Source organism: Serinus canaria, chromosome 2 (genome assembly GCF_022539315.1).
Source record: "Serinus canaria isolate serCan28SL12 chromosome 2, serCan2020, whole genome shotgun sequence".
NCBI classification, from domain to species: domain Eukaryota; kingdom Metazoa; phylum Chordata; class Aves; order Passeriformes; family Fringillidae; genus Serinus; species Serinus canaria.
This window is the reverse complement of record NC_066315.1, coordinates 38,264,001-38,290,856: the sequence shown is the minus strand read 5'-3', so window position 1 is coordinate 38,290,856 and position 26,856 is coordinate 38,264,001. Positions and strand designations below refer to the sequence as shown.

General features: G+C 39.3%; 1 protein-coding gene across 2 annotated transcripts in view; it reads right to left on the bottom strand.

Annotated features, from left to right (window-relative positions):
• UBE2E2 (ubiquitin conjugating enzyme E2 E2) overlaps window positions 1-26,856 on the bottom strand; it is a 202,115-nt gene that overhangs the window by 13,316 nt on the left and 161,943 nt on the right. For both annotated transcript variants that reach the window (XM_009086111.3, XM_018909592.3), the window contains exons 4-5: window positions 23,910-24,042; window positions 9,738-9,885 (exon numbers count right to left, since the gene is read on the bottom strand). In XM_009086111.3, the coding sequence (XP_009084359.1) occupies window positions 9,738-9,885; window positions 23,910-24,042 (281 nt within the window). The remainder of the gene's footprint in view (window positions 1-9,737; window positions 9,886-23,909; window positions 24,043-26,856) is intronic.

Sequence of the window (26,856 nt, the reverse complement as noted above, 5' to 3'; positions counted from 1 at the left end):
GGCAATGTACCTGACTCAATGAGTAGCACTGGTCTTCTGCTAGAGAGTGACTGTACTCCTTCTACTCATTATTCTTTGCAGAGCTCCAGATAAATCAAAAAAAAAAAAAAAAAAAAAAAAAGGAACAGGGTAAGTGTGTCTGTGACTGGCATCTGGAGCTATAGCTAATGACTGCATCATGCCTTGGATACCACAAAATCCAGATTTTATTTTTAAAAATAATCTCTACCATTCGCTTTCTAAATTACATAAACCCTCCAATTTTCTCATGTAAATATTTCCAGACATTTTTCAGACTAAAAAAAAAATTAAACAGACTGCAGACTTCTGAAACCATAATGGGGGGTTTAAAATGAAGTATTTCTAAACAATCTTACTTCTATAATCTTTTTAATGAAGTCTTGTGAGCTTTGAATAGCCTAAATCTAAACACACTAAATGCCTCTATGCTCACAAATAATGGTCTTCTACCCATAAGGTGTTGTCAAAGTGCAACTGAAAAGAGCAATGATTTAGGCCAACATCAATAGTAATCCTGATCCAAGCCTCCTCCCCCTGCACACATAATTAGGAGATATTCCAAGACATATTTTCCTGAGAACTACTAAAGGGATGACAGTTCACAAATGTTTTCCCTGCTGTTATAATAATCCCCACAGTCATGAGTTCATGTTGAGGGGACTTAGTCAACTGATAAGAACAAATCTTGTAACAGTTTCATCAGCTTTTCATGGCAAAGGAAATTAATTCTATTTCAATGCATATCTATACGCAATTTTCATAACGTGCTGCTGCATTTCTTGCATTTACATCTGTTTAACACTGTGTTTATAGATCCTGTCCACAGAGTTGAAGATATATAGGTGTATGTGTCTGCAAATATTTAAAGACCAGATGTATAGCAAGTCTCTTCCTGGCAGTGCTGAGAGGCTCCTAGTGAGACTTCAGATGTGTAAATCCCATGGGAAGTACTGAAAACCCTGACAGCTGTCAGCCAGCAGCTTTAGGTGCCTAAATGCCTTTAACATATTGGTACTGTGTGTTCAGCTGAGAATATGAGAAGCTGTGATTCAAACTATGGAATAGAAGTTAGTATTGTATGCACACTACAACATAACTGGCGTAGCAAAGTATCTTTTAAAATGAATGGAAAGAGAAAGCACTGATGAACTACCACGAATTTGTAAATATCAGCTTAGATTCTGTGATATGATCAGTCCAAATATGTCAATTTACCTATGTAGCAGGTTCTGCAGAGCAGGGAGGGGAACATACAGTATTTATAGACACACAAGTACTTTATTGCAAAAAGAACTTCGTTGCAATTGATGGGGTCTCTTTGCTCATGTTTTTCTCAAGACAACCCCATCTTTGATGAAGTCATTCTGCACACACTGAGAGCAGAACAAACCCCATCAGTTTTATGCTGCATTTTCCTTTCATGCTCCCTTGGGACAACTTTTTAGGATGTCATTTATGCCAAACACCCATTTGCTCTGCTCCCCAACCAGCAGCACTGAGGCACCAGAGCAACCCCACACTGCACTTTGTCTTTGCTGAGCCAGAGCCTCCTGAGCCAGCTCATCTCTTCTGGAGACAACTCACATCAGAAATGTAAAAAGGAACAGAAAGGTTCTGTTGCAACTCAGAACAAACCAAAAACCATTACTCCCTGAACTGACTCCTGGCTGCCTTAACTTTCATTTACTCCGTGTTAATCGTTGCCATGCTTGAGTGACATGGCATAGAGTATTTTCCTGCTTCAGATACAAAGAAAGCATTTTCCATTGTGCTGAAACAGCCCAGAAACCTGCCCACTTCCTGACAGAGTACAGTATACAAACTCTGAAGAAAAGGGGAAAAAACAGCTCCAAGCTAAAGAATATAAATAATCTCAGACAACAGAGCAATTTCATTGTTTACATGACCCTCTGCTGCTTACAAAAAGGATATATGGGAAAATGAGATTGTTTTGTTGTATGTCTGATAGCACTATGTTGTGACATTGCACCTGGTAGCCTGTGGGTGCCAGGAAAGAATCAAAGTAGCAGGGCTTAGCCAGCCTCATAAAATGGGACAAATTTTTTTTTTTTTTTAAACAATTAATATTGTTTTACCAACTTAAAAGTATTTCAGTCATTTTCCAGAATATTCATCACATTTGTCCAATCTACTCAAATATGGATTATTAAAGAATGAGTATTTATAAGGAGTACTTATAGTTTTCCTGTCTTCTATATCCTGACAAAAATGTTCAAAAAGGAAACAAAATTTCCCTAGAAACCACAACAGCATGTACTTAGGCACAGAAAGCCTAGAAGTCCTTTCTGATAAACTGAACAAAGCTGATAAGATGTCTAATGAAAAAGAAAAAAATTCAGATTGGATTCTGAAGCAGCTTCTGATAGTAGCAAAACGTGCAGATTATGGCTTTAAGGAAAAAAAATTACAAGAATGAGGAAAATGAGAAGTGGCTCATCCTTTGAACTTGCTGTCATCCAGAGTTCCTAAATTCACTTCACAGCTGGGGGTGAGGGGAAAAGAAGATAATTGGGAAGTCTAAAAATTGCAGAAGGAGCACCTGATGTGAACCAGCACTGACAGAAAGCAGCCTCTGCTATGGGGAAGCACCAGATGAGGAGGAACATGGTACATGCTTCCTGCTAGATTGATATAGATGGAGAAATGGAGAGAAAATGAAGATACATCCAGGCTGCTGAGTGGTGAGGAGCACAGACCTGTTCTTCATTACCTAGGGCTGGGTAGCTATTTTAAAGTTGGAACATGGAATCCAAATAGCAGAGCTGTGACCACAAGTCAGCCAAATTCCTGCTCTGAGCCAAATGCTCCAGCATGGAACAGATTTTATTATTACAGCTATGTTACATTTTCCTTTATTAAGCTGCCTTGGATTTATTTTAAACTCTTTTTTTTTTTGACGGGAAAGCGTTTTCAAGTATCACAGTAATTCTGAAAATAGATCTTTTTTATTGATACAGTGGACATCTATTAGTGTATTAAAATGCATGCTGGTATGACTGGGGCTTTGCTGGCTGAAGAAGCAGAGCTATTCCTGTGGAACCTGATGCATTGACATACACTTGGTTTTTAAGAGGCTGTGGCAATTCTGGCTCTTGATGCCCCTGTGCCAGAGATGATCAACCCAAAGCAGGGTCAGGAGCATGGAGTGTGTCAGTGGGCATCAAAGACTGGCAGCCTCACTCCAGATCCTGGTGGGAGATGCACTTTCCTGAGAGGGTTTAAGTGAACCTACTCCCCTTTGTCTGGGGTGTGCAGAAGACAATTCCATGGGTATTGCATTGTATATTGGGTAGTCCAGGTATTTCTGTCATTACCTTACACAGATTTGTAGAGATTGTGGAATTGCTACGAACAAACACTCAGATGAAACTTAAGTTTCCCAAATACCAACACAAATTCAAAATGTGGAGGTGCTCAAAGCTTTCTAGATAGCAGATCTATCCGTGTTGCACTTGGGGATATGAACCCTGAGTGGAGCAATTCCAACAGCTGGATTTGGGATGGCTGCTGAAGGCAAACCTGCCACAGGACAGGACAGTGGCATTGCAGAAGGAGAATGTACACTGCTGTCTGAAAGGGCAATGGGCTGAGAAATCACTAATTCAGTTCCTTCCCTTGCACGTTGTCTGACTTAAATCTCCCCACCTACTTGTGTTTTGCAGAGGTTCTGGTAACAGCAGCAATTCCAGCAGCTTTGTAGCAGGGCAAATACTGTTCAGGCTTTTAGAGCTTTTAAGATTATGTTGAAAAATCACTCTCCAAAGTGCTGTTTTAGATCCCATTGAGGATCAAAGGTATGCATTAAATTACACTATTGAATCCTTTTCTGCAAAAGATGACAGAACTGGGATTTTATACCCTCAGCAACAAGAGTACAGACCCTTGCACACCCTTAGGAAAATGATAAAGGGAAAAAAAAGGGAAAAAGAAAAAAGAAAAAAAGAAAAAGAATAATATAATAACTGAATCCCACCTCCAATTTTTTTTTTAAATATCAGAACCTTCATGCAGGTGTATGTAAGAGTGTTAGTATCTTTCAGCAGACCTAAACCATGCCAAACCACATGGATAACTTGTAATTGCCGCAGAAAGAGAACAACAGCATGTTATCCGAAATTGCTTATTACACCTACTCTGTGATAAAAACAAGAGGTTTCTAGGGAAGATAAAGGCAAAATGCAAGGATGACTCATATGAATAAAGCTAAAAAGCATGTCTGGTGTCCCTTAGTGAGACACGTAAAGATCCCCATAACCTTAGGATCTTTGACTTTGCTTATCTATGCTTAGATAAATGTAAGTCATTAAAATGCACTGCCACATTACTTCATGTGGGTTAACAACGTATGAAACCATCCAGTAAATTCATGATTCATGGCAGTACTTGTAAAAAACAGCACATCTACTTGCAACTGGGGTACAATATATTTGAAAGCCATAATGTACGTTGCAGAGTTTTTTAACATAAATAGTCTACTTTTCAGATGTGCTGTGAAACTGTAACTACTATAAAAATTGATGGGTCTCACACTGAAGTAATGTAGTGCTACTTGTCCAAAGTAATGTAGTGCTACTCATTGACTCTCATAAGTACATTTATTGTGAGGGCATGCATGCTTCAAACTATGTTCACAGCAAACTTTACAGATGACAAACAAACTAAACTAAATGCCTCACACTTTCTGGTGAGTTTAAAAGGTAACCAGACAAGCATCTTTACACTCATAATATGTCACTGAAGCATCTGAGAGCAGAGCAACCAACTTGACTAGTGCTGACCCCAGTGAAGCAGGTACTGCAGGCAGTGTTTTGAGCATATTTTTTGCCAGAGGATAATGCAGAGGTTTCATCCTTTCTAGCAAAAGCTTTTTCTTTTTTTTTTTTTCTCTTCCTTTTTTTTTTTCCTTTTTCCTCTTTCCTTTTCCTCTTTTTCCTTTCTCCACCATTTCACTCAATTGGGTAAAAGCAGACAAACAGTGGAAATGACAGGGCTATGATAGAAATAACCTTTGGTATGGCTGCCAAGTGAGATAGGCACATCCAACAGGGAGCAGCAAATATTTCCACCTGGATGACGATGATGATGAGCAGGTTAGTCTGCCTAGCTGTGCCTCATGCCCCAGTGAACTCCAAGAGTCAGGAGCATTTAGGAAGGATGAGTGCAGTGAAGATGAGCAGGGGAACAGAAAGCCTCTCTACAGAAGGAGGCTCATAGACACAGGTCTGGTAGTGTGCATCAAATAAAGACAACAGGGGAGGAGGATGGTTCTTAATTAGTACACCAGAAGTGAAAAACAGAAAAATGGTCACTTAAGATATAGGACAAGACTCGCTTAAAAACAGTGGGTATTAAATTCCTGTGAGTCAGTTCAGCTTGGGAATCAAGCAGAGGTTTCTAAAGAGCAAAGCAAGTGAGGGTCTGTAGAGCCCTTTAGCAGTTACTTTGGCTACAGCTGCCATCCAAATGTTCAGCCCAATGTTTGTGGGAAAGCAATATCGTGGCTGGCACATCTCAGGCTGCCACTCCTCCTCTGTGTGCACCCCCTGGCACATCCCCATCGCAGGAGCTCGTGGGAAGAGGGCCAGGAGCAGCAGCAAAGCATTTGCTTCCAGAATGCCATCTGAGGGATAAAATCACCACTGCCCATGGAATTTGCATGTGGGGAAAATGGTAAGGAGCCAGAGCTAGAGGATGACACCAGAAAGGAAGAGGCTGGTGTGAGGGAGAGGTAGGCTTTGTTCTGATGTTCTAATCAAGGCTTAGCTGGGTGTTTTTAAGCAGACATGATTCGATGTTAAGACTGTTCAGACATCATGGATAATCAGGCCAGCCAAGTTCAGATTTTGAATGTGAAGAAGGAAGCCATGCAAAGAAAAGTGTTGCAGTGTTACAATTTATTTTCTCTGAAGCATTTGCAAATGATATTTTTCTTGGGGCTCAAGAATGTTTGGCAGGGCCAGGATGGCAATGATCAACTGAGAAAAATAAACATTCTAACCTAGATCAGCATCAGCAGCTCTGTAACTATAAAAAATAATTAATTTGCTTAGCACTTCAAACTCAGTAAAACACAAAACCTCAATGGCCAGCTGCACTTGAAAGCTCTTCAGATTAAGGCAGTGTGGAAATTTACACTCCCCAGGCTCTGCTTGAACACTTAAAGTATAGCTGACTTTTAGTCCAAGCACGACAGGTTTTTGTAACTTAATACATTTTCAAAGTGGGGAGTGTCCACATGGAGTTACTCTGCAGTGACTAACTGCCCACACAGGCCAGCCCTAGCAGCTAACACTGGAAGCAGGCATTTTCAGTACTCAAGCATAGAGCCTATAAACATTCACTCACTCACTCACTCACTCACTCACTCACTCACTCACTCACTCACTCACTCACTCACTCACTCACTCACTCACTCACTCACCCACCCACCCACTCACTCTGTTTCATGCAGGTGAAGGTATCTATCAGGTTTCGTGGGGTTGCTCATGCACATGCCAAAGTATTTACAGGACTGGAGCCCTGATTTGTAGAAAGGGATGTGTGTGGCTGCCTTGAGTACCACCTCAAAGGAAAATGCTAATGCCTGGACTGAGCTAGTGCATCCCACCATCTCTCCCATCCCTCTGATACATTTGTCTCTCTCGCACTCCCAGATAATGCACATGTGTTCAGTCACACACAAACCCTACGGCACCCCCTCCCCCCATGGAAAAGTCAGCCAGCTGTTACAAAATTCAGACCTTTCATTAACACAGTTTAGTGGCTGATACTGCCAAGCAAAACAGAGACAATTAATAATAATCAGGACTGAAGGGTCTGAGACAGCTTATGAGTAAAGGATTGTATTAGCTGTTTAAAAAGGACAAACTTGCTCCTGCCTGGAGTGATAGGGAACAAAGGGTGGTGATGTATAACCAGGGAGGGAAGAGACTCTCTGTGGCTTTTGTAGATTACTGTGTGAATGACAGGAGCGGCAGGAGCAAATACCTCTTTTCATTTGCTCAGCCTGCTGGAGAAGAATAGCCACGCTCGCCAATGAAGCTGCAGCTGTGCTTCAGCGCCGTTTAATCACTGTGTATGACTGAGGCTAAATTAGCTGCCATTCTTACTCCTATTTGTTGTTCTAATGAAGATTTGCATAAATGCAAGAGTAGGGGGTAACTGATACTTGATTCCTCGCTTCAGAGGCCAGGGTGGAAGACTTGCCCATCCTGCATGTTTACGTTTGTGGGAGATTCAACGTTGCCTTTCCATTTGACCTGATCTGCTTCTGGCTGATGAATGGTTAAAAAAGAGTTCAAAGTTGCTTATCAAATCGAGACCCCTGTTGTATTTCTGCCTTTAGAAAGGGGCAGACTAGTTAGATGAAGAGAGGACTGAGGGATTAGAAAATTACTCCCAGCTGTAAAAAATATATATGCATGTTTCTGCAGCTACTTATGTGTATATATATGTGATATGTTTCAATGGCATATGTATCAGTGACATATCTTTCTATCCATCCATCCATCTGCCCATCCATGCACCCACCCATCCATCCATCCATCCATCCATCCATCCATCCATCCATCCATCCATCCATCCATCCATCCATCCATCCATCCATCCATCCATCCATCCATCCATCCATCCATCCATCCATCCATCCATCCATCCATCCATCCATCCATCCATCCATCCATCCATCCATCCATCCATCCATCCATCCATCCATCCATCCACCCACCTACCCACTCACCCATCCATCCATCCATCCATCCATCCATCTGATGGTAAGTGACCAATATTTTTTTAATGATGAAATACCAGAAAAAATCATATTGGGCAATATGATGAAAAGTAAGGACTTGTAAATTTCTGCAAGCCTTCTGCTGTTCATCACTAACATTCAAAGTTCACTTTTAAATAAAAGAATATCTAACACGAAACAGGCAATTACCAAGGAAGGCAAAAATGACTCAGCACTTCAAAAATACGTCCCCACAAGTGCCTTGTGAGACTTGGATACAAATTAAGAATTTGTGTTAATTCATCAAAAAAATGGGAAAATTTTACCATGAAGCAGGGAAAATATCCAAAACTACTTCATAATTAAAGAGAAGATTTGAAAATGAAATGTCATAAAATTGCTTTATTTACTGTGCTCAAGACAATGCCTGTGGCTGCTATCTAAAAGAGCCTAAATGAAAGAACTTGCCATTTTTTGTGTGTTAACTACTTTTACATGGTAATACAGTATGGATAATTGTTTGCAGTATTCCTCTTACACACTTGATATGCTAAAACTGTTGTTTGACAGTGTCTGTAAGGATTTAAGATTGAGAAGGCATTAGCAGTGAATTTCTAAATTTCAAATCACTGCTGGAAACTGTCCAGCTCTCAAGATGACTGTATCCCTCCAAAGAGAGTATCTGTATCCCTATGAGAGAGCATGTATTCACTGCCCATTTCTCAACCCCTACACAGCTTTGCAGTGTCTCTAGCTCTTTATCTGGTCTCTAAGACACATGAGTAAATATTAATTTGGTTTTTGTTCACTTCTGTCATCTATCTGGCCTGACTACCTACAGACACTTCTGCATATTTTTGGGCACACACTAACAGAAATCAATCTTTCAGAGACGTTAGCAGAGAGCATTCAATCCACCTGAAATAAATGTGCCTAAAATGGTAACACTCTATCACTCCACCTCCCAGCTGAAAGGAGCACCACAGGTTTCAATGCTCTATACAGCAGCAAACCCACATAAAAATAAAAGCAGTCAATCACATTTTTGCCTGTTCTCACCTTATTTTGAGTTTTGAAGTATTTCAATGCTCTATTACAGGTTTTGATTCAGCCCCTGATTATGCCAGAATCTCACATTCTGCCCTTTTCAAAGCAATTTTTAGCCCGTTGGGCAAATTAAAAATAATATGAAGTGTGTAATAAAAAAAAAAAAAACATCAACAACCCTCATGACATATAAACATATCGCATAATTTTTCTTCAGTGATTCTTTAGTAATTTCTATATATTATGGTTTTCCAAGGCTACAGTCAGAATTATGTGTTGGTAAATAGGGTAAGAGAAAGTGGAAATTACAGATCTAGTGGTCAATGGCATAAAACAAATCTAAAAGAGCTGAGGGGAGAGGTTAAGTGCTATGCTAGTTAATAAGAATGACAGCTTGCTTTGAATACCCATGCTGGCTGTCCAAGATATTGAATAAACCTCATTTAAACTAATTTTCATTATTTGTAGAGTCTGCGTTAGGCATCTATCATTGTCTGTGCTATTAATATTCTTTTCAGAGACCACATTATCAGCATATTTAAATGAAAGCTTTCCTTTTCAATATTTATTAACTCATTAATATTTCTTGGTGGTAATATCCTGGTTGTAATATCCAAATTATGCATACTAAGGTATTTTCTACTGATCAGACTTTCTGAATTAAAAGATTTTTTTTCTCCAGTACTAAAACTGCACTTGAGCAATGGTTGTGGAATTCTCTTCTGGAATGGTTGTGGAATTCGCTTCTGGAATTCTGCTTTCTTTTTATACTATTTTTATGAATAGCATCTAAAATTTACAATTTTTTGTGTTTTTTTTCAGTAGGTACCAGTAAACCAGTAACCACTGACTAGACATTACTGAGCTGACCAAATGTGAATGGCGAATGAATGAGTAGATCAAAGTTAATTTGTCTTACCGGGGTTACAGTCTGTGAGGAGGGAGCAGATGGAGAGGAGAACTTTAGAAATGGTTAACGCTGGACTCCAGTTGTCCTTTAAAATGTCCAGGCAGATGACACCTTGGCTGTTAATGTTGCAGTGGTAGATCCTTGTCCGGAATGTTACCTGGAAAGGACAGCATGTCTCAGCACAACAGCGTTCAAGCCAGTAATTGCACAATTATTGAGCAATGAAGAACCATAGGAACAAAAAAACATTCTGCTTTCCACGCTGCTACTCTGCTACTGCTGGTTAAAGACTGGGCAAGACAAAATAAAGGAAATGAACTCTGTCTCTTGCAGCCGTGGCCAGCAGTGAAACTGGTTTGTGCAGGCTGAGAATGGGATGCATTTCCTGAGCTTCCTCCTGCCTTGGTCTTATCAATCTCATTATTTTGTATATGGCAAAAAACAGCAGTTCCAGCCCATAATCTGGACAATGTTCATAACTCAGGTACACAGCTCTTTCACGCTTTGAAGGCAGTCAGAACAAGACAGATTCTTCTACTGTCTTCATCTGTTCATCATTTGACACAATAGATTAAGCTGTAAAAAGAAAATGCAGAGGCATCACAGCAGTGACTCCTGAAAAAATTGAAGTGAAAGATTTTTGAGAAAGGCTGCTCAGACTTCCAAATTTTAGGTTACATTTTTATCATTTAATTGTTTGCAAACACCTTTGGGGTTTTTTTTAGTAGTTTATTTTGATGATTTCCGTATCTATTTTATATGGTGTTCCAGGTGATCCCATAGGTAACAAACCACGGAGATTATTTTAGCCCAGAATAATGTCCTTCTTCAAGGTGGAGACACAGGCTTTTTATTTTAAGAGAAGCTCAGCTAGGAAAGTTCACTTCATAATTCAGAATGACTACTGGGACTACTGGATAAGAAGGGACAATGTGAATAAAACCACCTCTTGGAAGTCATCAAGGACTAATTTCTCCATCAGTCCTACTCAAATGACAAGTCACACCCAGATGGTTTCAATGACATGTTCCTAAAATCTAAAATTAAGATGTAGAACTTCAGGTGTCTACCTCACCAGCAACAGCCCTTCCAGGAGAGGGGGTGGGCAGGCAGGAGACAACAGCAGGAAAAGCACTCCTGGACTCAGGGAAGCTGTGCTCTTTGCTCCTCTGGGACTGTGCTAATGTAAGCTGGGAGTGCCTACAAACCCACCCCTGCCCTTCCACAGATAAACCCCTGTCTGGAGAGTAATGCAAACTGGTGACAGGCAGGCTCCTCTTCGGATTTTCTTCAGTATCAGAGATCTCAGTGATCTGAGTGGGACTATCAGGCTGCTCAGCAAGCAGAAGGGAGAATACCAATGAAATAATACAGCACCTGCTGTATTATTAAAAAATACACCAGGTGCTGTAATTATTTTTTTATTATAAAAAAATAATTACAGAAATCATTCTCTAGCACACTGAAAAATTCTGCCCCTTTGGATTAAATCAAGAAGCTTTGACAAAATAATGGAAAGAAAAGATGGTAGATTTATGGTATTAAAGCATTGCATTCAATAAGAAATACTTTTTCTCATAAGTACTTTTCCATGCAGATCTGGAAAAATGCTTTGGAGCCCATTGTCATGCACCAGTGAGTTCTGTACCAAAGAACCCTACTAAGCAAGTTCATCAGTTTTTAAACGCTTCTATATTTAAAGGTATTGCTAATTAATTGGATAAATTTACAGTTCACCACTCCATACCCTACATATTTATAGGTTCCTTCATTTTTCCTGTTCACTTGTGGTTTTGCTTATTGTTTTCCAGCCTAAGTGCTTCACTTCTGGGATTTCTGTGATAATTTAAAATATTTCTGGTGCAATGATCTCAATTAATCCAAATGCTATAGCCAGATGATCTATTTTCTCCCCCTCATTAGAAGCCCAAGCACATTCACCATTTGGAGGGAAGGAAGTCTTCTGTGAGATCAAAATGTTATTTATTTAAAGAATTATAATTTGGAGAAAAAAATTAAATGTCTGTCTACAGAAGGAAGCTATCTTGAACAAGGAAGGTTACCAATGCACAAAAGCCACAAACTACTTTACACAAACTGCATGTCAAAAGTGCCCAGATAGGGAGATGGTGTGGAGGACCGTCCTGTGAATTGTAGGTGCTCATTAATTCCCCAGGTAGGTTAACTCCAGGAACTCTTATACTCCAGTTAGAAGTGAATCAGTGACTGCTCTGGACTGATCAGGATGTCCTAGGACTTAGTAAAAACACCTGCTTAATTTGAATTATTGTATGCTAACTTTGCAGTACACCATTGTAATAAGTATTTTTGTTTAAGTATTTTACCTCAACAAGTATTTTTAAGTATTTTATTTTGTTAAGTATTTTACCTCAACAAAGGTGCTTCCCTATACTTCCACAAGGAAAAATTTGAGGACTTCATTCAGTGCCATCTAAATATACCGAGTAATAAGATATGTGTGGTCTCACTGAGTGTGGAGGAAGCACTGAATCCATTGCACAGATGAAATTATACCCTCTAAAATATTTATAGACAGGTCAGTCTGAGCTTGTAACCTGCTTCAGAGAAGGTCATAGATTTGAGTGTGTATTTTAAGTGCAACCGTTTTGCCTCCAGCAGAGAGGACAGACACTGCCACACGTTTGTTCCCCTGCCTCAGCTGCTCCTGAAGCACTGAAGCAAGAACACTGGGAATTTGGCAGGATTCAGAGCCACTGAGATGAATGGAGGCAGTTCATGTCATTCATGAACTGTTCAACATTCCATTGCCATCTCAGGCTACCTGGTGGATAAATGTAGGTGGGACTGCACCTGTTTGCAGTTGGAAGGCTGTTTTTAGAAAATCCCTAGACCTGAAATGCAGCATTTTTTCACTATGAGTACATATTAAACCTGTGAGATTGAGAAAGGCAAGATAAGGCTTGCTGCTTACCGCTGACAGTGTCACCAACTCACCAAATATGCCAGTGCATTTAAAATGCCTGCCTAAGACATGCAGGCATTTAAATATTTAAATAATCAATGTATTAGTTATTTTATAATGACAATAGGTTATATTTTACTAATTAATTTTAATTCTGAAAAATCAATTCAATTAATTAATGAAAAGAATCACAGTGTTTAGAATTGCAGAAGAAGTTGTATCAATGACTGGAAACTGTGGCCTGAAGGTGACAGGTAACAGAGTTCTCACCCCGAGGCAGCAGAGTACAAATGGGATGACACATTGCTTCCCTCATCCATCTATTGCCTGAAATTGCTGATAATGTGGGAAATGCTGAGATGTAACTTTCTGTATGTTGTGCTTACCATACCTACATTGTAAGGTTATGCAGGGTCCTCCTATTCTATGTGTGGAGAGAAACTATGTGTTAACACCTTCCCAGGGAAACTGCAATTTCTTTATTATGGTCATATTTTTACCATTGATGTCACTTAAATGTTTCCTTTAAATGCTGGACTCAAATTCCATTTATCCCCTAATGAAAACACCTAAACAACCTCATGCAGGGGCTCTAAGGAGGGTGTGGGTGTACAGGCAAAGTCACCTTCAGACAATTAAATGGTAGAGGAGAAATGTATGGATTTTCTTGAACCATAAGTGTTTTCTATGGATTTATTATCTTTCATTCTGGAATTTAAAAGGCATACCTAATTTTTGTTGAATAAAAGTATAGGTCAGGAAAATGCAAATTACGGGGAAAAGGGAAAAATGGGACTACCTTCTGAAAACTGTGAGCACTGCAAACAAACTTCCAAAAGGTAATGATAAGGAATTTATTTTCAATCAAATTTCATTCAATCAGTGTTGGAAGTAAACAATAATAAACTCATCTGTCATCTACTGCTGAATGCCAAACATGCAAAGCTATGTCTGGCTATTTGCTGAGTAAGTTTTAGGACTGAAAAAAGACTGTTTATAAAACCTGGGAAGAGGAAACTAAGATGGATTTCAGTTGAGTGATTGGAGGCAACTAGTTGAAGGCAAGATAAGTAATTTCTGGATCTTAGAGTGATTTTGAACACCAGTTTTCCAGCATGATGTAGTCTTAAAATAACTTATCTTTCTTTTGCATGGAGGTCTAAACACAACCTATGGTGCCTGGTACACCATCTCACACACTTTCAGACTCCACTGAATTCAGCTGCAATCCTCTTCAAAACACATCAGGAGGAAGAAAGGATTCCCTAGTTTTACAAATTACATGCAAGGGCTTACAGTGTGCCCTCAGGGTTTGCTATCAACAGCCTGTTTGGGTTCAAACCCTCACCTCCTGCTTCTCAGTCACCGGAGCCTGGTGACTGTGTAGGGAGAGAGGAAAAATTCCCAGAGCCAACTGGAAAATAAACAAAACCAACCTCCTTTTGCTCAGCTAACACTGGAAGCAGAGTTGAGATCCCAGGGCTCTCATTCCTGTGATTTTGGGAAGTTCCTTTCAAGAACTTTCATTTCTTACAAGGATGGAATCCTGCATGCCTGCTTGAGATGAAATTTCTGTCTTCCTCATATATTCCCCAGGAGTTCTTTAATAAAACTGCAGTGGCACTACCTGAATTGGAAGAAGTTGTACTGCATACAGAAAAGGTTATATATATATATATATATATATATATATATATATATATATATATATAATATATATATATATATGATGCCGTTTATGATGATGTTTATAGAGCTCAGGAGAGAGTAAGTTATTCCCACCTCAGTTTGTCAGACTTTATGAGCAATACATTGGTCCACCCAGAGAAAATAAAATCAAGATTGCCCCTAAACTCTTCAGTCATATGAAAAAAACAAAACTATCTAAATGAAAAGTGTATATAGCTCTGAATGACACAACATTCATGCAATAACCTTTATATTAATTAGCACCCTCTAATTTCTTACTGTACTTCATTTATCTATGAGTGCTGAGGCTGCCTTTCTAAGCCAGGAAGGACTATTTCCAGTTTGTTAGTAGATATTTGTAGCATGCACATGATCAATTATTGAGATACTTAATGATTTATCACAAAGAGTGTGCAAAAAATGACTGGCCATATGCTGCTCACTATTTAAAAGTACATTTTAAATTTACAGCAAGAAATGAACTTCATCTAGTTCTCAAAACACTTGATTACATCTAATTTTACTTGGTAAAAAACAGATATTATTTATTTTATGGAAGGAAAATACATGGTATCTGCATTAGCAGGAAATAATAAACTATAATTTCGTTTGCTTGACCTACAGAGAAGTCTGACGGGGATACTGTGCTGTGCTTCTTTGGCAAAAAGCACCATGCAAGACATCAGTAGCCAAAAGTGGTAACAATTTAAATGGATAGAATAGCATCCACATGAGCTCACCTTTAATATTACTGAAAATGAATCAGTATGCAATGTGAGTAATTATTCATTATATCCATTGTAATTATGAAGCTGAGTAACTGCTCACACTGTCTCATTGAAGAGTGTTACAGGGGAAAGAAAATGAATAAGCACAGCAGCACTAAGCTTCTATATTACATAAATGCACTCATTTTGCACACAGATTTAACAGCAGGAAAAATAAAAAGGAACCTTGATAATCTTTGATGTATCCAACAGAGAGAAAAAAAAAATCCTAAACGGTACAAAGTTTTCTGAAAACAAAGGAAGAGAAGGAGAGGACAAGGGAAATGGATTACTGTTTGGGTTAGGGATGTTCAGAATGGAAACAAGATGGTAATATGCTAAGCATCAAAAGCCTTCTCTGACAAAGTTACAATGAGTTTTTATAAAATGATTTTCATAAAATCAGCATAATCTTTCTTACAATTAGTACTTCCTTATGCAAAGTCAGCAAAAAAGTTCTTTTATAAGAGAGTGAGGTTTTTTTAAGACTTACTGACAATTTAACTTTTATAAAATCAACCTCCCTTTTGAAGTTCAAAGCATGCAGGCTGTACTGTCCTACGTGTACGCCTCTCAGCTCACCCCAGAGCTCCTGCATGGTGCTCCAGGCACGAGACTTTATTCCTAGACTTTATTCTAAGAAACAGGGGCCTCTTCCTCACCCAATTCCCACAGCCATTGGGTATTTAGGTACTCCATACAACAGAAGTCCTAGGCAGACTGACTTCAAAATTAGTAGTTTTGTGTCCTGATCAGTCCATCTGCTCTCATTTTATAGTAATGGTGTGCAAAAAATTCTTTCTCTCACATCTGTGTATATTTATCTGTATCTGTGTAAAAGAGCTCAAGAAACAACCTCAACTTATTATGTATTTTTAGATCACATGAATTTTATGCAGTAGTAAAACATGCTTGATACAGGAGAATTATGTAATTTCTGAAATTTCCAACAGACAAATTGTCTTCTGAAAATATATTTGACAAGCAATATGAAAACCAATGCTGTGAGGCAGAAGATATTCCCCATAGAATGCCTCTACAGGCCCTCTTAAAGAGCTTTGTGTACTGGGTATTCACAGGAAATTGGAAGAAATGATAAACCACCTAAGTCTTGGTAAGGAAAACAGGAGGAGCTTAGTTAGATAGAACTGTTTGCATCAAGATTAAATAAATCAATAGAGACTACTGATATAAATTAGTGTACTGTAAACAAAGTGAATAAGGAGGCTATTCATCAGAAGAATCATTGGCAATTCAATTTACCAATTACTAGAAGAATTATCAGATAAATGAATTGAAAGGAAATCTCAAAGAGTTCCATAGTGTTGCCTTACCAAATACATATTTTGCATTTAATCACAATAAAACATAGTTATTGATTCTCTCCTCAGTCTAACCTATTTCTGTTCACATCTATGTCCTCCACTTAAAAACTCTCATCCTGTTATTTTGAGAGACATTACACTTCCTTAAGCAGCCACCTGGGTTTGAGCTGCCCAGAGCCCTGTACCAGTGCATGCTGGTTCAGCATCACCTGAAGACATCACAGACTCACAGAATGGCTTGGGTTGGAAGGGACCTTGAAGACCATCCAGTATCAACCCCTCTGCCACGGGCAGGGACACCTCCCCCTAGAGCAGGCTGCTCAAAGCTCCATCCAACCTGGCCTTCAACACTTCCAGGCCTGGAGCATCCCAGGGATATGATCTGTGGAAGAAGCTGTTTCACGGCAGGTGGTGCAAGCATGGGAACCGCACTCTGCAGCTCACACTCCTGGAAAGAGCTGTTCTGAGAAGGGCAGGATTGGGGCTGATCCTGCTGCCTCTGACAATGGCCTGCTGCCGGTAGGTTGTCCATTTCTCCCTCTCAAAGACACCCCTGCATCTGATTTCTGCCTGCAAACACCCAAAGACTTCACTCTGCTGGGAAAACCTGCCAACTCCATTCATTGTCATGGATGAAGGACTCCCGGGCTGCTCTCAGCAAGGAGATGCAAATGGAAAGGCTGGGCCAGGAGAACAAGGGAGCGCGGAGGCACAGCAAAGGGGCCGCGGGAGGCAGCGCGGTGGGAACGCGCCGGCCGAGGCACCGCCACACCATCAGGACCAGGAGGAGCATGGGGAGGGCAGGAGGCAGCTGGAAAAAGCTGTGAGCAGCACAGCACGGCACTGAGAGCTAATAGGATGTGACAGAGGCTATGAGAGAAGTATGACGAGGCAGATGAATGCAAAGGATAAGGTTGACAGGAGAGCATTGCGTTTGAAGGCTGCCCTAATGATGGCAGTGTCTGGGAAGGGGGGCTGGAGGAGGCTCACTGGAGCCCTGCCTGCATCAGGGTTCCAGAGATGGTAAAAAGGGGTCAGTCAAATGGGCTGTGCTTAGGGAGTTTTAGAGCTTTAAGTGTAAATTGTGTTAGTAGTGATAAATGCAATTTAACATGTATGTCTGCCTAGTAAGGTTCATTTTAACAACGTAGGTTTTCTAACTAAGGAATGTTTATTTTTTTGCATCTACTCTTGTAAGCACTGTTTTTCTATTACACTGCAGAGAAAAGTGTCCTTAACAGCTAATCACATATAAAATAAATATGAACATGTAGAGTAGAAGCCAGGAGCAGAAAGCATTGCCCCCTCAGACATGAGGCTGAACTTACAAAATAGGTTGAAAGTGTCTACCACAGAAGAAGAATTTCACAAAACGATATTTAGTGCTATATTAGTATTAAAAAAACCTGAAGAGATGTTTAATACTGCCATTAAGATCAGACTCTATACACTGTGCATTATATTTAAAAAGGAAAAGGGCCTCCCTTGTAGTCCAACAGCTGATTTAAACCATCTAGGCTTTCAACTGCTGAGAATAGTTTTTCAGTTAGTTGTTAGGCATAGGAGACTTAGATAGGAGTCTTACATAGGACTTAACAGAAAACAGAGTTTTCTGTTATTTTAATTTTGATTTAGAGGTGATTCAGCATATTGCAGCTTTCAAGTCCTATGAACCATTTTTCAGTCAGCTGAGATTAAAGTCCCCAGCAAGATTAATTGTATATTTGGGATTAAGAGATTCTATAAATCACTCAAATCCAAAATACAGCTAGCAGAATCCTAGGGTAATGATAGATACATCCATATTGTATCAGCCACAGCTAAATTGAATTGACACTGTAATAGACTGAACGTAGTCAAATATGAGAGTAGAAGTTATTAATAAAGATTATTCTTGAGGAAAATGCAGACTCCACTGCAGTGACAATTCCTGGGAGGAAAGTTCTCTTGAAGAGCATTCATTTTTCTACCAACGCCTGTACAAAAGAGTGGTATGGCTTCCTGATTTGTCAAAGCTTCCTGCTCCAGAGGGACAGGATGCAGGATAATGAAATTATTGCCTTTTCTTCAGTTGTATAGTGTACCCAAAGCTGCAGTGTTTGTACTGATGGCTAAATTTTAAAGGATCTTGGATCAAAATCTTGCATACTTGGGGAATTCACTGATTTCTTATGCAGACTGAGGACACAAATTGAGGTGAAATTCTTCCTGTCAGACCAGCCTGACTAAAAGATGTGATACCTCCTACTCAAATACACATGGACATATAATCATACATGCACACTCACAGATATACACACACGTCCTCCCACAAGAGACATCTATGCAAGGCTAGATCCCATTCAATACCCCAAAGAAGGAGCTTTGGGGTACTGAATGGGATAGAGAGAGAGAGAGAGAGACCTTTCCTCTGTTAAAGCCAAGGGGTGAACTGTCTGAATTCATTAAGGATGAAAGGAAGATGGTTGGCAGGAAAAAGAAATCTCAAAGGTATTTCTAAAAAAGGTTGAGGGGGTCATTAAGCCACTGAAAAAATGTAAGGTTATTTCCTTGGCAGGTCATCTAAGCATTTTTATTCATTTCTACTCTGAACAGGGCACAGCTTCGTCTATTTTTCAGTCCCTTATGCTACGTGCTGTATTTTTGGGCTGAAGTGAAACCTCACCTTGTGACTGAAATTGAAGCCTCAGCAGCCTTTAGCCTCATCTGGCCTTTAGCAGAAAGTGAGCTCATCACCACATCTATGCCTCACTTTGTGTGCTCCAGACCTTCCTTCTGTCTGGCATCTCATAAAACCAACGTGACACTGAGGATGCAGCCGAGGGGAGAGCGGCGATCGCGCAGCCTGCCCGCATCCTTGCTGACTCAGCCAACGAGTGCTCAGCTCATTTCTGCAGAAGCTTCCTCACAGTGGAGGCAAGGAAATATTTTTAATTGATTAGAGCCTTACAGAAAGCCAAAGCTGATTTGCTAGTTCTCAGGTGAGGTGTTCTAAGGGTCTTGTTTTCTGGTTGTAGAGCTGAATCAGAGTTAGGCTGGGCTGGCCCTCCACCACTCCTATCAAGCTGCATTGGTCACAGGGAGGTAAACTTTTTTGGGGAAGAACAACTCCCTCCTCTGCATGAGTGTGCTGCAGTTGTGAGTGAAGCCAAATGCCATTGATTTATAAGGAAAGCAGAGCTGAAAAGGTCAGTGACCTCCGGCTCAAAAAATTTGGAGTCCAGTTTCAAGGCATGTGACAAAGCTGAAATACCAAAACAGACTGACTTCAAAGGGGAAGAAATTAACAGCGTGAGAGCAAATTACACTCCGGCTTACCACATGGTTTATTCTGTGATGGTCAAGAGTTACTTAATTTGATTCTATGATTATGGTTTAACTTTGGAAAAATACTGACAGGCAAGGACAGACCAAATGAAAGCTATGGATCCATAGGGGATCCGTAGTCTGTTGGTACAGACTGGAAGGAAAACCTGATGACAGTGATGTGTTGCGATACAAAACCTGAAATGTGAACTGGATCACACAGGAGAATTAATGTGGAAAATGGAGATAAAACTTGAAAATCTTAAGGATGTTGGAGGCTACAAAAAGTGAAGAAATACCTAAAAGTGAAAATTTGGATAGATACTTTTTCTTTGTTAAACAAAACCTGAATGAATGAGTGATTCTTTTATGTGATAAAGGGAAAGTAGAGAAGCAGATTAACTATCTACAAGAGCAAATGAAAATTACTTTGTACATTTGTTAAAAAGAAAAAAACAGTATATAGAACATCTTTACTTGTAAAAATGTGGTCTCTGTTGTTTAATTAAATAATGTTTTCCAACATGCAACAGGGTGCCCAGCAATCAGATCAGGCATCAACAGTGTTTATAAAAGCAATCTGGATCCCTCAAAAAATATCAAGAACTTTGTACAATACAAACTGAACAGTGTTTTACACCACAAATATATTTTAATGGTGGTAATAAAAAGGCACGTATCCAAAATAAATTTTCATTGCATTTTTCTTACTTAAAAAATTATTTTACCCTCCTCAAGATCCATTTGTGACATACACATACATGATAATGGAGTGCACAACATCTGAGAAGAGATAAGGAAAAGGGATCTTTCTGCAGATTTTAACACACTGTGGATTAGGCCCTTAACAGTGAATATGTTATGTGACATGGGAATTTGCCTTTGGAACCCCAGGCTGGGTCAAGTAATTGCATCTGGGAAATACAGTTTCTGTTTCTTCCCAGGTTTTTTGTGGTCACATTTTTGGAAGATCAATTTTGACAGTACTTGTTTAAATATTTCCTTACTTCATAGGGAATGAGGGACGAAAATGGTCCACAGAAATCTCAGGAGCAATTTATGAATTCAATCATAGTGAAAAATGTGAATTAGACCTTTCTGCTATGTTCTTACAAGGCGGTAATCTTGCCAACACTCAGGATACATTTTATGTCTTTCTCAGTACATTTCACAGTCTTGTACTATATCCCTAGGTTTTTTAAGACTATAGAGCCACAAGGAGTTAGAAAAAAAATAGAATATAACTACAAAGAAATCTAAAATAATCTATGCCCATAACCCTATAATCCATGATTCCGAGAACAGCACAAAATATCACAAATCTTCTGGAGAAGTAGAAGAGATGCCAGCACACAGATAGCACTGTAGCACGAGGCCATGTCATACATTCCATGTACTCAGTACCTTTCTTTTGCTGGAGATCAGCTCGGGGAGAACATATTTAACTACCTTCTCCCAGCAGTGCTGACAGGCTTATGATAAGCAGTGGTCTTCCCATGCTGCTTAATTAAAGGGATTTCCCTAACTATGAATGAGTTTCATAAGGTCTGGAAAGGAAGTGTAATGAAATAGCAACAGTTTGGGAGGTCATACAGCAGGACTGAGTAGAGGGATCATTTAGAACTGTGGCTGGAGTGAATAGGGTAAGAATCCACGTGTTCAACACATGCTTATGACACAGTTATATCTGACATGAGTCCCCTGTGCACACGCACCCATTATTTTCTTACAGATGACAATTCCCCTCCACATAAAACTGGCTGTTTACTAAGACAACATGGCATCACCAATTCTCTTATCCTTTATCAAGCAGTACATTTTCATATGATTTAGTTGCACACATTTCTTACAGTGACAACTGGCATCAAGATAAAGGCAGACAATCAAATCTATTATGAAGCAGGACAAGAACCACCTCTTTGCTTGACATTTCATTAATAAGCAATGCACAGCTGCATTACTCATGTCTCAAAATAACACAGTTGCTGAGCACAACTGAGTGCAGATTGAAAAAGACTTTACCTTGTGGTGAAATAGCAAACTGGACCTTCAACTTCTCTTTTAAAAGGGTGTCTGTTGCATACACTGCCTCAAGACAACAGATTCAACAGAGAGAATGACAAAAGACCTCCCTGTAACTTGTCTTTTAGAGCTAGTTCTCACATATTAGCGGTCTGAGAGAACTTCAAGCTCTATTTTATAGGCCATAAAGCCATTTTATCTGCTAAAAATTATAATTTTAACTTTTGGGAGGGACTGAACGTAACCCTTGCATGGCAGCTAGTACAAACAGACTAAGCCCAAGAAAGAAGTAAATAAATAGGGCTTGTTAAAACAGACCTTGTCCAGACAGTGGGCTGGACTGGGGGGAGGCAGGAAAAACAGGACAGGGGAAGAACAGAACAGGACTGACCCCAGCTCAGCGTGCCCAGAGCTTTAACAAACTGAAGGAGGCATCATAAAGTTCCAAATTTTTTCTGCTCCATGTAAGAACAGCTGCCTAAATCTGAAATTGTGCAGCCAGAAATGTGTACAACTCCTCTAAGACCTCTCAGTGACATCAAGGCTTCTCTAAACTGGAACACTAAAAGTGGGAAACAAAGTTATACCATCTCTAATACTGCTATACTCACCCATCTAATACTGCTCACCCATCTCTAATACTGCTATACTCACCTCTATACTGCTCACCCATCTCTAATACTGCTATACTCACCCATCAATACTGCTCACCATCTCTAACTGCTATACTCACCCATCTTTAGATTACTGTCTGGGAAAGTTCAATTTACAAAATGACAAGTGCTTTGCATTCACATCTCTCATTTGTTTTACAAAACCTTTCCTGGTAATATCAATGTTATCTACTTCTGTGAACATTACCACTGTGGGATTAAAATTCTATACATAGGCACTTATATTTCAATAATCTACTCAAAGTAATCAAACAGGAAATGGCTTCTCTCTCTTTTAATGCAATATCCTTCTATTATAGACCAACATGGCCCACCCATCCTTTCATAAATGTGTCAGAAACAAGGTAAATATTTTTGATTTCATAGCTCCTTCCATGGGGGTCTTCCAGACACACTCTCCAGAGTGGCAAGGTGAACAATGCAACTCTTTTTATTGTGTTTCATGGAAGACAGCCCCATCAATTTATTTGATTCTATTAACAGAAGTGCAGGATAAATTTTCCTGGTTTCCGTTCCTATTAGTGAACATGTGTGTTAAGATTTGCACTCAGTCTTCCAGATAAGGACTTCCATGCATCAAGTATCTGACACTGGTAATTCCTTCTCTCTGTAGGCCAGAGGATGCATTTCAGGAGGATGTTTGCCCTTTTTATAAATACATTCCGCAGGTGGTTTGCAATAATCCTGCGATCCAGCAATAAAGTCCCATTCTGAGATCCTCCTCAGCAGTTATTACCTCTGCTTATAGATGAAGCTCTGTATTGACACATTCCATCTTTTTTTTTTTTTTTTTTTATGGTCTTCCTGACCACTAGATTTTTCATGTTTGACATTTCAAGTTAATCATGGTAATGATCTGTTACCTTTAGGTTTTTGATACAGTTCTCTCTTTCTGGCTGGTATCATTATAGACAACATTATAAAAAGAATTCCTAAGGATTTCTATAAATCTCTGTCACTCCAGATTCTGGACTTTAGTGCCATATTTCCACATTCTTCCAGAAAACTGATGTAAAGCAATTACTTATAATATCTTGCACCTGCAGATACTATAAGGGGTGGTGAAATAGGTGCATGCTTTTGTCCAGACAGCCAAACAAGCCCGGTGAATTATAAGGGTCAACAGGAAAGATTAAGTATCTTCAGCAACTTATAAAGGGTGCAACTCAAATACAAGCGCTTTCATATTAGAAACAAATCCAAATTTTAAAAAATAGCTACTGGAAATTATGCAACCTTTTTCTAAATAAATCCACATGCATTCAGCTATACTGGCAGCATGCAAGCAAATTGTAGCCAGTTATTTAAATTCTTTCTATCAAAAGAGTCAAGTTTAAAAATTCATTATTGCTTTGAAAGTTTTATGTTTCATCCTAAAATGATATACCAACATACACATTAAAAATATCAGCAGGAGAAGACTCCTATCAGACTTTGAATATCCTTCTACTAACCTTGGGTGGTTTAAAAGGATAGTCCGGTGAAAAGGTTATGTCAAGGAAGAAAACTCCACCTTCATATACAGACCCTGGAGGCCCCAGTATAGTTGACCTCCATTCATAAATGTTGTCTCCTTTGGGTCCAGCACTAAAATAGAAAACAAAAATATAATAACCACATGCAATCAAGGATATACTGCATCAGTTATACTCTACCAGTAGTGCTGCTGGTTTTGCTGTAACACCAGAAACTAAAATTGTGTATCACATTCATTAAGTTAGATAGAACATACATCTGATGTCCTAAGCTCTGTCAGAGAAGTGATATATTCAGCCAGGAAGAAGTATTAAAATCACATCATAAATTATTCAAATAAGCACAGAAAAATTCCCAACTGTCTTATCTCAAGTATTTTAGTGGGCAGATGTGAAGTATTTACAATGCAAGGATACAGAGACTTTGCTGAGATGCCTTGTCACTGTCTTGCTTCACAAGCCATCCTATTTTCACCTACCTCCTCATCCACCTACCTCCTCAGTCAGTTGCAGTGTAATTACACACATTACACAGCACAGACTGTACTAAAGACTGAGCAGGGTACAAACAACCTTGCAGCTGCACTTGTTCCTAACCTAAGGTCTCCAGTCACTACCACAGAAGGCTGCTTCACCCTGCAATCATTGTCCTATCTTAAAAATAACATAAACAGGAAGTGGGCTATGTTAATTACGTTAAATGCAACAGGAAGTGTTGGATTATGTTAATTCAAAGTCCTTGGTTTATAACACAGTACTGAAATAATATTCAAAATGTACAAAACATAATCCTGCATCAAACAAGAAAACTCTCTCACCCGTATGGTGAATTTCTGAAAAAGATGAAATAAAATACTAACTAATAAAAGTTATTGGGCATGACTCTTCTAAAAGCCAACACGGCCTCCTTTCATACAACACAATGCCTGTCCATACAAATATGTATTTTACTCAGGATGGCCTCTTAAAGCATATGAAGACTTCTTTTCCATTCACAGACTGCTGATTACAGGACCTGAATTTTAATTAGGTTCAATTGGAATGGTGACTTCCAGATACCTGATTAATATTTTTTAGAGGAAGGCAGTGCTGGTAGATATCTCAGAAAAGTGATGTGGCATTGTCTTTAGGCATTTCTTGCGAAACAATTCTTGTTATGTTTGCAGTGAATGTTTCTGCAGCGTTCAGGGGTTTGTGGAATCACTCAGTGTGTAGAACAGCTGAAAGCTCTTGGCTATGCTCCATGCCTCACAATGCACCCAAGGTACACAATTATTATACGACATCATGTCATGTTCACTGCTCAACTATTCGTTTTGTTCACGGGAAGTTAATAAAACCCGCTTTCACCTGCAATTCCTTGGGCTCCCTTCATTAAAACTTCTGACTGCATGATTCCCTGAATACAGCTGCACGACTCAGTCCTGTGCAGAGCACTTCATTAGTCATGGTACCTACATCCATTTTCTATAATAGCTGTTAATGCTTCTTGGCTTTCTAAACTACCTTGCTTTCTCAACAATAATGGGTTGCAGAGACTATAACATTATGGAACGTTCCTTTTCTATCAGCCATAGTAACAAAACTAGCAATTGTTTTAAAGATGAAATCTGGCTTTTTAAGTGGCACAATAGCAGAAGTGTTGCCATCCATATTTCACAGTGTCGATAATACATCAGGTTGCTAGCTGCCAAACAAATTTAATTTACCCAGTTCTCAGTTTGCATTAACCTTTGAATAATAAAGCACAGCTGAGACTGCTGTAAGAAACAAACCAGAGAATGAATAATTAAAACCACCTCCACTGCCTTTAGAAAGACCAATCCTGAGTCAACAGGGAAGGTTTAATTGTGACTGAACTAGGCATTAAGGGGCTAATTGAACTCTTTATAAGCCCAAACAAATGCAGTCCTACATCAGTGGTATGGTATACAATGCTCACAGAAAATAAAACTCCTAAAAAAAAATGCAGGCAATTATTTCAAATAGAAAAGACAAAAAGCAAGGCAAGTCTAAATTTTTCACCAAAAAAAGCCCATAATATGTGAAAGGAATCCCTTCTCATTTTCTGCAGGAAAATGTTCTAACACTTAAAGAAGCAATTCTTCAGTCGATGCCAAGAGGTTAAAATGGAAGTGATATAAATGTCATTCCCAGAGAAATGGTTGGAAATAACTAACAAAAGCTAGCCCCAGCTCTTTCAGAACTTATTTAGCCAGTAGGGGATGGTTTGGCCCTTTCTGCGTTTGACTGAGGCTGACTTTTTTGATCAGAAATCACTCTGACAGTGGCAGTTTCATACTGTATATTATTTTTATTTGTTTTGCCTATTTATTTAATTGCATTAACATTTGAAATGAGCAGTCATTAATTAGAATAGTTGGAAAATGCTCCATCTGCCAGTTGAACTGTTTCGGCACGTCCAGCTACAAGCCCAGCCTGATCACATTCTGAGGATGCTGATTAACATTAATTGATGGTTTTCTTTGCAAATGAGCGATGAAGCTTTATTAAGTATTATTATTAATTTGAAGAATAGCTTAAATTGTATGGAGTGTGGGAAGACTGCTGTTATTGATGCTGCCTGTTTGAGTGCTTGCTGGCAGCAGGGCTGTTCAGCCAAGTGAAATACCAGCCCATGTGCACAGGCAACAGCTGGTATTAAGGGCAACAGCATGCACAAGCATCATGGCTTTTCATATGAGCATTAATAATACAAAAAGTTTGACAGGTGTATTATCTTTGTTTTCCTTCTTTCTTAATTGTTAAGCCTTTTATTTATCCACAATACTGGCAACCCGAACGGGTTTCACCAGAGAAAATTCTCACATGTGCAAGACGTCAGCCAGAGCCTTATTCTGTAAGGTTTAAAATGCAAGAGGATTTAATTACCCTTCTCTCTACATGGATATCTGCCCGACACACT